General features: G+C 34.1%; 1 protein-coding gene and 1 long non-coding RNA gene across 3 annotated transcripts in view; one reads left to right on the forward strand and one right to left on the reverse strand.

Moving 5' to 3' along the window:
- Nucleotides 1–358: 358 nt before the first annotated feature.
- On the reverse strand, nt 359–10,493 carry LOC109168208. Its single transcript, XR_002052019.1, has 3 exons — nt 10,483–10,493; nt 2,804–2,808; nt 359–572 (listed from the first exon to the last, which is right to left on the reverse strand). It is a non-coding gene; the product is annotated as an uncharacterized LOC109168208 (long non-coding RNA).
- A 329-nt stretch (nt 10,494–10,822) lies between these two features.
- The window catches only part of LOC109168207 (random slug protein 5-like), a 34,967-nt gene continuing 32,679 nt past the window's right edge, over nt 10,823–13,110 (forward strand). Inside the window, exons 1-2 of one of the 2 annotated variants that reach the window (XM_019317253.1) lie at nt 10,823–11,069; nt 12,685–12,943. In XM_019317253.1, the coding sequence (XP_019172798.1) occupies nt 10,932–11,069; nt 12,685–12,943 (397 nt within the window). In that variant the 5' untranslated portion in view covers nt 10,823–10,931. The remainder of the gene's footprint in view (nt 11,070–12,684; nt 12,944–13,110) is intronic. The other variant, XM_019317252.1, reaches the window with a different exon arrangement.

A 13,110-nucleotide genomic window follows, 5' to 3' on the forward strand; every position in this document is an offset into this window, starting at 1 on the left:
TCATACACTTACACCAAGCCTTACACTCAAAGGATAGAGGATTTGAAGATGCCCATTGGATATCAACCTCCAGCATTTCAACAATTCGATGGGAAAGGCAATCCAAGACAACACATTGCCCACTTCGTGGAAACATGCAACGACGCAGGAACGTATGGAGATCTTCTTGTCAAGCAGTTCGTCCGCTCTTTGAAGGGTACTGCCTTCAATTGGTACACTGACTTGGAGCCTAGTTGCATTGATAGCTGGCAGGACATGGAGCGTGAGTTCTTGACCCGCTTCTATAGCACAAGAAGAACCGTCAGCTTCTTAGAACTCACCACCACTCGCCAAAGGAATGGTGAAAGCTCGACCGCTTACATTGAAAGATGGAGGGAGTTATGCTTGAATTGCAAGGAAAAGATATCACAGAGCTCCGCGATTGAAATGTGCATCCAAGGCATGCACTTCGAGCTCTCCTACATCCTCCAAGGGCTCAAGCCTAAGACTTTTGAGGAATTATCTAGTCCTGCCCACGATATGGAGTTAAGCATAACAGCTAATGGTGAACAAAACATACCCATTCAAAGCTTCTACAATGGGGGCAAGAGTCATGATGACGTTGAAAATGGCGACAAGGCCTTTAAGAAATATGAAAGCATGGACGCTATGCATGTGAATATTCAACCAACTAGAATATTCACTGAAGCTACTAATGAGTCTAAGGGTGCTTCTAGATCATTACGGGGTAGTAGAAGGCTTTCTTTCAGGGAAAGACAAAACAAGAAGTATCCATTCTTGGATTCTAATGTCCCACATATGTTTGATGAGCTATTGAAACACAATCTCGTTGATTTTCCAGAAATGAGGCGACCACACGAGGCATCAATGGTGGATCATTCGAGTTATTGCAAGTATCACAGACTTGTCGGACATCCAATTGAAAATTGCTTTGTCTTTAAGGATAAAGTAATGGAGTTAGCTCGAGATGGGAGAATTGAACTTGCAGATGCCACAGCAAGCGCTAATCAAGTTTCCATCTCATGCGGTAAATCTACTTCGCTACTCATTGAGAGGAACAATGTGAAGGGAAATAGAAAACGACACAAGTGTCTATTCCCTCTTAACATCAAGTCTTATGATACCAAACCTGAGTATGATACTCGACATGGTATTAAGCATGCTAAACAACACCATGTTGATGATGCGGCACGACCATCTAAGCGGGTTATGAAAAGGTGGGTTAAGAAGAGAATGTTACAGGGCCCTATTGATGGGAGGACTTGCAGCCACCATATGAAAGCACGAGTTCCAGTCATATTGGCAGATTACATGCCGAAGTGGTTCCATATTACTCCAACTAACCGAGGAATGAAGATGAAAATTCCTCTAATCAACCCATATGCTAGAGAAGAATGTGCCACAACACATTATACCACAATATGTGATGGAGGAAATATTCTTCAAGCTTCCTCAATGTGAATTGAAAACGCATCATATTCAAGACTCCCCGGCACGAGTCGAAACTGCCTCATATTCCTTCAAGACTCCCCGGCACGAGTCGAAACTGCCTCATATTACTTCAAGGCTCCCTAGCACGAGTCGAAACTGCCTCATATTCCTTCAAGACTCCCCGGTATGAGTAGAAACCGCCTCATATCCCACAGGGCTCCTTGGCACGAGTTCAAATGACCATATAGTTTCGAGACTTCCATGCACTACATACTTTCAAGCAGTGTATGCTCTCAAGTGGCATGTCCAAGAAAGTCTCGAGGGGGCAATTTGTAGACACATAAAATTTGAAGCCGACAAGTGGACCGATTAAATCATTATCAAGCCCAATTTCAGGGTTAATCATTAGTCCAATTTAATTATTAATTGGGCTATGATAGTTAAATTAATTTAATTAGTCCAAGTAAATTTGATTTGGGCTATTGAATTAATTAATTAATTGGTCCAAGCCCATTTCATAAGTGAATTATAATTATAATTATAATTTAAATATAATATAATTTTATTATATTTGAATTAGATAATTATAATTTAATTTGAATTTGAATTAGATGATAGAATAATGAACCTAGACTTGATTTTGGCAATGTTCATTTTAGTAGATAATTAATTAATTTAATTAAATAAATATTAGTGGAGTTTGTTGAGGGATTTTAGTTACAAACTTCACTATAAATAGAGCCTCAATTCCATTCTTCAAATCACACCTTAAATACATTGAGAACAACTTGAAGACTTGAGAGCTTGAAGTCATTGAAGAACGCTTGACAACTTGAAAGCTTGAAGATTTGAGAGCTCTTTTGAAGGCATTTGAAGATCTTGAAGAATTAAAGGCATTGAAGGCATTTTTTGCAGGTTTTAAAGATCTTGAAGCAACTTGAAGCCTTTTTAGTTGATTGCTTCAGAGCTTGACGTTTGTTGTTGGAGATCACACCGTTTGAAACCCGGAAGCTACGCCGTTTAAATCCCGGAGACACGCGCTATTTGAATCCCGGAGGCTACGCTATTTGAATCCTGGAGGCACTTCAATAGATAACGGCATTGAAGAACGCTTGAAGATTTGAACGCATTTTTTGTTGATTTTGCAGGCAATTTGAATCCATTGCATGGCCGATTATTTCTAAATTCTTGCCGCTCGTTGTTGGAAGCCACGCCACTTGAACCCCGGAAGCTACGTCGTTTGAATCCCGGAGGCACGCGCCATTTGAATCCCGGAGGCTACGCTATTTGAATCCCGGAGGCACTTCAGTAGACAACGTTAGTGAAGAATCAAAGGACTAGACAGAGATTTTGTACCTGCATTGAATTATACACACACTGTACAAGAAATTTTGTGAATATATATACAAAGTTTACATTTTTGTGTTTACAATGTGCGTGAGATTTGTACTCAATGTGCCTGAGATTTGTACTTAATGTGTGTCATATTAATATGCGTGAGTTTTGTACTTAATGTGTCTGAGTAGTGTGTTTAATGTGCATGAGATTTGTGATTAATGTGCGTGAGTATTTCAGAATTACGAGCTCAGAAGGAAGCAGAACAGAAACTCACGCACATTAACGCCCAAGCTTCTTGTTACTTCTTCCTTCAATTTGGCCATGGATTCTGGATTATCAGCTACCTTCAGTGCGGTTGAATGTTTATATAACTATAGGTGCAACTACTTATAACTATAGGTGCACTTTGTATTGATGCTCAGTGTAAATTTTTACTTGCACCTATAATACATTTTACATGCACTTGTAATACATTTTACTTGCACTTCGATGTTCAATTATTTACGATAATGTCACCGCGTTTTTTTTTTTTTAAAATCAATGTTTCTCATCCATTAGATCTGGACTCGTGGATGGACATAATCTATTCCTGTTTCGCGCCTGGGCGAAGCATTCGCATGTGAGTGCGATTCTCTCTCTCTTTCTCTCTCTCTCTCTCTCTCTATATATATATATATATATATATATATATATATATATATATATATATATATATATATACATACATATATACATATATACATATATATATATATATGTATGTATATATATATATATATATATATATATATATATATATATATATATATATATATATACATATATATATATATATATACATATATATATATATATATATATATATATATATGTATGTATATATATATATATATATATATATATATATATATATATATATATATATATATATATATATATATATATATATATATATATAGAGGGTTGCATTCACATGCAAACACCCTTAAAATACAAACTTATGGACAAATTGAGACCATAGGATTAAGGGCTTTGGGTGGCATGGATTGATCCAAGAATCATGTAGTATTTAGGATTTGATTTTTTAAAAAGGGGTAAAAAGGGGAAATCATGCAAAATTTAATATGGATAATATAATAAAAGATTTTCATGCAGCATTTTTGGTATTGTAATTAAGGTAGAATTCGACTACGCAACCGTGATTCCCTTCCCCACAAGCGATACATCCATCATCGATCAAACGTAGCGGTGAGGATTGAATAGAGAAGACTACATGGAGGCAAATTCTAGAGATATCAAGATGGGCATCCCAGGTATATTATACCAACGAACTAATTAAAGTGAATTTTTTTAAAAAGTTTGAATGATGCATACAGATTGGAATTGTAAGTGTGAATTCGATGTTGTTCGAATTGTGACCAAAAGTGAATGAATATGATCAGTTTACTACCCAAATTATTAGCAATAGATTATGAAGCATTCTGTACAGTATAGAATGTTTATATGGTACCCGTGCACATAGAAATTGGGCTATGTGCACACATGGCTGTCGTAAGTTTACGTGTTTGCGAAGACGCCAAACTAAAGCCATGGTACCGAGCTGATTCCCTTCTAAGAATAATGTAAAATGCATAGACCAAATGTATTTAGCATGCACACATCAATGCATACGCCAATGGGCGAATGCAATGCGAACTCTAATGCTCAGTAAAAATATACCCCATGCAAACACCTACAGGCGTCCGAGCACGCATGTGTGGCGTATGTAATGTGTTTGCACATTACAAGAATGGTGTGTGCACGAGTCAACTTGTATGTGCGACAACTACCGAGAAAGCATGTAATGTTCTTATAATAATGTTGAATTGGTTTACAGGTAATGAGCTCCCTGAAACTGCTGTACCGGGATGTGTAATGGACATATCCCAGATGGAGCCAAGAAGAAGAAAAAAGGGGAAAGGACGTGCCACACATACGACCTTCCGGGCCATGACAGCCGCAATTGTCCAGACAAAATAGCACCAATAGAAGATTAGACAACCATTGGTAAATAAAAGCAATGTAGTATCCTGTTTCAGAAGATTTAAAAATCGTATTTTAAGACCTAATCATTTGTTTATTATACTAACTAATAATTGATTAATTTGATGGCTACAGTTTGTGGTTTCTAATTTTGTATGAAAAGTCTTACACATAGATGTTGCAGTGAGCAATGGATGTGACAAACAAGCACACTTGCCAGGAAAATGGAGAAATAACACAGTGTTCTAAAACTGAAAGTATTAGTTTACTACATTATTTTCTTGTTTCTCCTTATCATCAAGAATACAAAATGAAGATAAATTCAATGTTCTAGTTGAGCGTTAAAAAGGGCACATATTAATTCATTGTTATTCCTGAAATGATGGAAACAATTGGTTATGGCTTCCATTCACATCCACCTTGTTCGTTGTGCACACAGAGGTACAGTACATGTGCACACACGTACGGAAAGGGCCAACTAGTGTGCACACATGAACTACCGGATGTTCCAATTACTATTAGAGAACTGATCATATAAATTGGATAATGTTGGTGGAATTGAACAAGTTAGGAATGCAATATATGCTATAGTGTTGGGGGAAATCAACGAGATAGGTGTGTGATATAGTTTATAATGTTGGCAAAGAATTGACCAATATAAATTCATAGATTTGCACTCAATAGCGATGCACACAATTACTAACTAGATGACTATACATTCTGGTTCATATCTAAAATCTGCTGGATAGATTTTTTTTTTTTTTTTTTGATAAATTCTGCTAGTACATGACTAACTAGATGGTTATACATTTTGGTTTGTACCTTTATGGCATGCTGTTACGAGCCAAAGAATATGACTACCACCTTGCACATAGTTTTATAACTCTCACGCACACAGGGATTGCTAAAGTGTTAAGGAAACGCAGGGATGTACCTTTTTAGCATGTTGTTACTTGTTACTAACTATACATTTTGGTTCGAATCTAAAATCTGCTGGACAGATTTTTTTTTTTTTTGATGAATTCAGCTAGTACATGACTAACTAGATGACTATACATTTGGGTTTGTACCTTTTTAGCATGCTGTTACGAGCCAATGAATATGACTACCACCTGCACACAGTTTTATAACTCTCACGCACATAGGGCTTGTTAAAGTGTTAACAAAACGCAGGGATGTAAGAACAGCCGGAATATGACTAATTGAGTAGCAATTAGGCCATTAAAATGCAAATACTTGCTAACATGCAGCCAAAAGTGGAATGCACACACCGAAACTAATATGTGCACCCACACACCCACGAATTCCAGTGGTACAGACCACAGAAACCATATGCACACAACTGCAACAATTAGAGCACACGTACCCACAGTGTTATACGCCAAGCCATCAACACACAGAAATAACGCCAACATAAATATTTAATGCCAGTAGTATCCCACATTGTGCAGTAAAAAATCAGTTCGACAAAAAAGAAATAAAAAAGTGGAATGACTAGTCTAGCCAACTACATGTAAGTTCATCCAAAAACAGCACCGTGGAAACTGCAAGTTCACATAGTAGGTAAAAGAGCATAGTCTGGTACGCCCGACATAGATTCCGTGATCTGTGCTCATTGAACTCCGACACTGATAGATCCTTTATATACTGCAGCCTAAGTTTGTGCAGCATACTTGTGTCCCCCTTCAAAAGACCGCAATCCCACTTTGAAACCCCCGGTCCAACATATGTCAACATTTGACGCATAAGAAACACCCCACAATGTTCTAAAATAATAATAATAATAATAATAATAATAATAATAATAATAATAATAATAATAATAATAATAATAATAATAATAATAATAAACACCCCACAATCTGTCTTATTCTTTGAATCCCGCCAAGACATTTGCATCCGCTTACCATCCACCCCAGCACAAATGATAGACCTCGACCTCGCAGGACAAATAACTTTAAAGAACCCGAATAGCATATCCTTTTACGTAACAAAAAAAAAATCAAAAGGAAAATTAAAAATAACAATAAACATATAGGGGGTGGGGGGGGGGGGGTGGGGGGGTGGAGGTCAAACGAAACGGAGACATATCACAAAATATACCATATCCTCCAGCGATTAACCGTATCTGTGGATCTTGGTAGTTGGATCAAATGAGTTATCTATAATCTCATAGCGAGACAGGCGAAAATCAAAACAAAGTAGTGGTCCCGCCGAATAATGGGGAAGAAAATCTGGAACCAGCAAAATAGAGTTAAAAACATAAATTAGTTTACACAGAATGAACGAGTACATAAGAGGTAATTGCACATCATAGACCATCATGCGCACACCCATTCTAACGCATCACGCCCAGAACACGATACACACTAAAAGGTAGAACAGACATTGAACAACCCATACAAAACTACATAAACTCCTAGCATGCACACAACATTGCACCCTGATGCACAAGACAGAATATAACCCATTAACTACGTACAAACAACCCATTTCAACGTGGGAAACAACAGGGACACACACGACAACAAGGACACCACCAACCATAGTCTAGCAACAACAGGTTCACAAGAGGAAAAATAAACAAACCACAAACAGATTCGGACACACAGAACTGGAAACTCCCACCCCTACTACCAATACCGAACAAAACAAAAGAGGGGGAAAAAAAAGGAACAGGAACACAAATTAGACAACAGAAAGCAAACAAAACCCCACCATAACAAAATATCTAATCACAATTTCATATAAATAGGTAAAAACACAAACCCTAGATATACAAATACCAACCCAAATCAGGAAAACCCATCAACCCCCACACAAATAGACGACAAAAATAGATGTACTAATACATACCCACAACAAGAAAACGACCACACACACACCCCACCGAAGAGCGCGGAAAAAAAAATGAAAACGCGAAAGGGGGAAAAAAATTACCTCTAACGCCACCACGACTATGTGGTCCCCGCCGCTTCCCTCTACTGCGGTCGCTACTGACATCCATCAAGCTTGAGGACAAAGACGACGGACAACAGAAGCCACATGACGCGAACCACGAACGGCGTCGGCACACCACGCTTCAGAAACGAGTAAAGGAGATAAAGAGAGATGCGTATAGTAATGCTACAAGATACTCGGGTGCGTGGGAGAATAGATCAGATCTGACTAGATCAATTAGTAGCAAAAGCCCAAAATTACCCCCCGCGTAATAATAAAAACTAACACAAGAATTAAAACAAGCAAAAAAAAAATAAAGAGATCGTGAGCGTCCAACCCACAAATCAAACGATCATAAACAGTCCACACGTTTTTATTTTAAGGGGTGTTTTTATCTGAATGTAATTCTATATATATATATAGAGAGAGAGAGAGAGTTAATCAACGATTTGGTCCCTCAATTAGTAACGAACTATCAATGTAGTCCCTCAATTGCTTATTCATCGATTTGGTCCCCAAAAATAATTATTTTTAGTTGATTTAGTCCCTCCGATCATCGACGGTATACATATATAAATACTTCAAAGTATATAAATGAAAAATTATATATATATATATATATATATATATATATATATATATATATATATATATATATATATATATATATATATATATATACTAATAAGAGCCCAAGAGAGTTAGGCCTATAATGGGTAGAAAAAATGGCGGTCACAGATTTTAATCAAATGAATGGCTCAGATTGATTGAAAGATTAATCAGATTTAAATTTTACAGTAAAATTTCCTAAAATACCCACACATCGTTACTAATTCCATTAAAATTTTAAGAATTGCCGTTAGTTCACCGTTAAGTTATTCATTGATTTCAATAGAAAAAGGTCTTAGGTTCGAACCTCATCCCAATCAAAGTTGGCATAATTAGTACTTTATTTTACTCTTATTAAATTATATAAATAGTAATTTAGTAGTTACAACAAAAAATAATACATATGCATTTCTTTAATTTATAATTATGTGTCCACAATGCCTTTATTCAAAAAAAAAAATATTCATTATCAATAAATTAAATAAGAGAAATAATTTTATTAGTTATATTGTCTTTATTTTTTTTCAATATAAAAATTCTTTATATTCAAATTTATTAATTGATTATATTCGCTACATTATCCTTACAATGTCTTTATTCGGTGAAAAAAAAATTATTAATTATCAATAAATTAATTAAAAGAAATATTTTCATTAGTTATATTGTCTTTATTTTTCTCAAATGTAAAGTTTTTACATCTCAAATTCATCAATTGATTATATTCATTACATTATCTATTATCTTTTTTTGTGCACTGTTTTTCTAATTAAATATCAAAGTTATAATACAAAATAATGCTATATATTTATTTACCAAGTATTTTATTAATACCATGAAAAAATTAAAAAATATAATTAATAAAGCCAACCATATTAACTACTTGAGAGATTTTGTGACAAAGAGAGTATTCAAATCACACAACAAATTGAAGTGAGAACTACCTCGCAATGTCCTTGTTTGACAATCAGCAGTTAGCGGTTAGCGTTAACGGATTATACTAGCGGATTTGACCAGCGAATTTAAATCAAATGAATGGTTCATATTGTTCAGGTTTTAATTTTTTTTCTTTTAAGATTTTCTAATTATCCTTAATTATATGATTATCCATTTAATTTTTCCGTTAATTCACCCTTAGTCTAATTCTAATATTAAAATCTAATATAGAATTATAACTACACCATTAATCTAATTCTAATATTAAAGTCTTAATAGAACTTAACCACAAATCCTAATGTCGTAATCTTCTGAAACAATATTAGTATATATTTAATATTTTATGCCCTAATTTTTATTTGTTCTCCCTTATGTCGCGTATTTGGTTTCAACCACACCTATACAATTATTTTATTGACAATTATAATCAATCTTGACTATATTATCTTGCATTTGTAAACTTAGAATTACCTATTTAACCCGCACAAGCTTAGCTCAATGGTTTAGTGGGTAGTATTTGGGAGAAGAGACCAAGGTTTGAACCTCGGCGGCGGCAGTGCGGGAATTATGTCCAAAGTGGGCAGATTCCTTGTGCGTATCAGCATTTGACCCTGTCTGCTAAACCATTGAGTCACCGGTGATTTACAACTTCCCACAATGCTCTGTCGGGCCGGAGTGTGGGGGGGGGGGGGGGGGGGGGCCTTGGGGTTGGGGACTCACCCTTTGGGAGAAGAATTACCTATTTAAATATGCAAATTCAACCTTCAATTATCTATGCATGAACAATTTCAATATAATCCTGTCTTCATATACTTTAAAGTTCTTATTTAAAAAAAAAAGTATTGGGCATTATCCCAATCGCGCAATGCGCGTAAAAAACTAGTATATATATATATATATATATATATATATATATATATATATATATATATATATATATGAAAAATTTATTATAGTTAGCTTTAAAATTAATGTTTAATTTGCACTTTTTTAAAAATAATTGTTTAAATAACTAATTTTCTAACTTTTTAGACAATTGGATGACGACATTAAAAAAAAAAAAAAAAGTCATGTACAAAACGTCAACAATTGAAGGACCAAAATTCTACCTATTCCTCGATTTATTATTTTTGGATACGAAAATGGTGATTAGATATATTTTTGGATGCTTGTGGTGGTAGCTCAATTGGTTCTTGTGTGACAATGGACAAGGATGCAGGATTAAGCTCTAACAATCGTAATGTGAGAGTTTCACCTTTTGTAAGTGTGACTTTGTTTTGGACACCAGACACTTGTCTTTTTATTTAATGTGTGATGAATCACTATAATTTATTTCTTTACAATTTTGTTATGCCAATGTTTGGAGGCACTTAGAGCAGGGATTTCGCCTTTGTGGGTAAGGTGGGTTAATGAATTAACATGGGGAGAAAGTAGTTAAAGCGGCATGTAATAAATGCGGACGCCATATGATATGCCTGTTCAAAAATAGTGTCGATGCAGAAAAAGAAAACCAAATTTCCATTATATAACAAAACTTTGATCAACGTAGTTATCAATCTCCAGCTTTACCGATCCTTAATTAATAAAGTGCTTCCTTCTCAGCTCTCATCTGATCTTCTTCAATTCCTTATTTGTGAGTAATAGCTTTTTCCAGTTTAATGGAGAGAGAAATCGAAACTGAGCAAAACAAGAGTCAGAAAGTGGAAGAGGCAGAAAATGCAGGATTTAGTGAGCTAGAGAGGAACAAAATTCAGCTCATGAAAGCTCTTCTTAATAAACAAGATCCATCTTTTGTGGTATATTTATATATGAACTTCTCACTATTTTATTTTATTTATTTATTTATTTATTTATTATTATTATTATTATTATTATTATTATTATTATTATTATTATTATTATTATTAGAGTTAATTCCACCATAGATCCCCTTGCCTTTGGTGACAATTTCAAATTTAATTTCAGACTATCGTTTTGGTCATTTAACATCTCAGACTATTATTTTTTGGACATTTTTAGTCCTTCTCATGACTTTTCCAAATTTTAGTAAGGACATTTTTGTTTCTTCATATTTCTTTTGTAATTTTTCTTGTTTCAACCGATTTAATTGGTTTAGGACTTTACTAAAAACCGGTTGAAAAATATGGTTACCAAAAATCAGAGGTTACATGAAGTTCTAAACCAATTAAACCGGTTAAAACTGAAAAAATAACAAAAGAAAAATATGAAAAGACAAAAATATCCCTATTAAAAATAGGAAAAGTCATGAGAAGTACTAAAAATGTCCAAAAATAATAGTCTAAGATGTTAAATGACAAAAACGATAGTTTGGGACTAAATTTGAAATTGTTACCAAAGATAAGGGACCTTTGGTGGAATTAACTCTTATTATTATTATTATTATTATTATTATTATTATTATTATTATTATTATTATTATTATTATCATTATCATTATTATATGAAGTTAAGTTTTCTTTAATATTTTTAAACCGAAAAATAAAAAAGAAGCGTTTTGATAGACAACTTCTAGTTGGCAAAAGGGGGATGCTTTCAACTTTAAAACAAAAGATTGGCACAAGTGTCAAATAGGCCCATTTACTACTGCGAAGTGCTCAATTTTCACCACGAACTAAATTAAATGTCAAATAGGTCCATCTACGAGTTAAATTTGTTCAATTGACTTTTTTTACAGGTTAATAACAGGTTACCTATTTAATTATTAAAATAAATAAAATAAAATAAAATAAAAAAGAATACAGCCACCGGCTGTCCTCGCCGGACAGCCGGTGGCTGCCATTTCAAAGACAGTCGTGGCTGTCCGGTTGTGACAGCCGGTGGCTGTATTCTTTATTATTATTTTTTTTTTTTTTTAATAATTTTTTAAATTATTTTGAAATTATTTTTTTAATAATTGAATTGGTAACCTGCAAAAAAAATTCAATTACCTGAAAAAAAAAAGCTAATTGAACAAATTTAGTAGGTAAGTGTGGTTAATTAGCCTTTAATTTAGTTCATAGTGGAAATTGAGCACTTGACAATAGTACATGGGCCTATTTGACACTTCTCCCTAAAAGATTCAATCTTTATTTCATATATTTAAGAACTAGAAACGTATTTCATCCATTTTCAGAAAATCTTTAGTCCCCTTTCATGACATGAATTATTGTCACGATTGGTTGCAATTGATGTAAAATGATTATAATAGTATTGTTATATAACATTGAAATAATAATAATTTTTTTTGAATAAGAAAAATAAGAATAATCTTTAGAATAAGTCTTGTTTGAGATTTGTAATATATTTTAGTTAAAATGTACGGAGTAATACTTTTTATAGGTCCATAGAAAAATAATTTTCTCATACTTTTGTATGTTTGATAATACGTTTGTTGTTGTTGTTGTGTGGTAGGAAGTTGATGACTACACAATGAGAAGGTTTCTTCGGGCACGTAATCTAGACATAGAAAAAGCTTCAATTATGTTGTTAAAATACCTTAAATGGAGGCATACATTTGTGCCAAAAGGTTATATTTCTCCATCGGAAGTTCCAAACGAGATAACTCAAAATAAGGTATTTGTACAAGGAGTGGATAAACAAGGACGCCCTATTGCCGTCGTGTTTGGTGGTAGACATCTACAAATCAAAGATGGCTTTGAAGAACTCAAACGTAAGTCCATTATATTTTTCTTTCCTCTAATAATATGTTACTGAAAATAAGAGTAAGTGTGTCCTAATACATTGGTGTAATGGATGAGAAGTTTTATTTAAACTTGCTTTTAGCGTCACGAAAATTGAGGGTTTGACTCCTTATGCGCAGAAACTAGCTAGATTAGC

This window comes from Ipomoea nil, unplaced genomic scaffold (assembly GCF_001879475.1).
Source record: "Ipomoea nil cultivar Tokyo-kokei standard unplaced genomic scaffold, Asagao_1.1 scaffold3195, whole genome shotgun sequence".
Lineage (NCBI taxonomy): Eukaryota > Viridiplantae > Streptophyta > Magnoliopsida > Solanales > Convolvulaceae > Ipomoea > Ipomoea nil.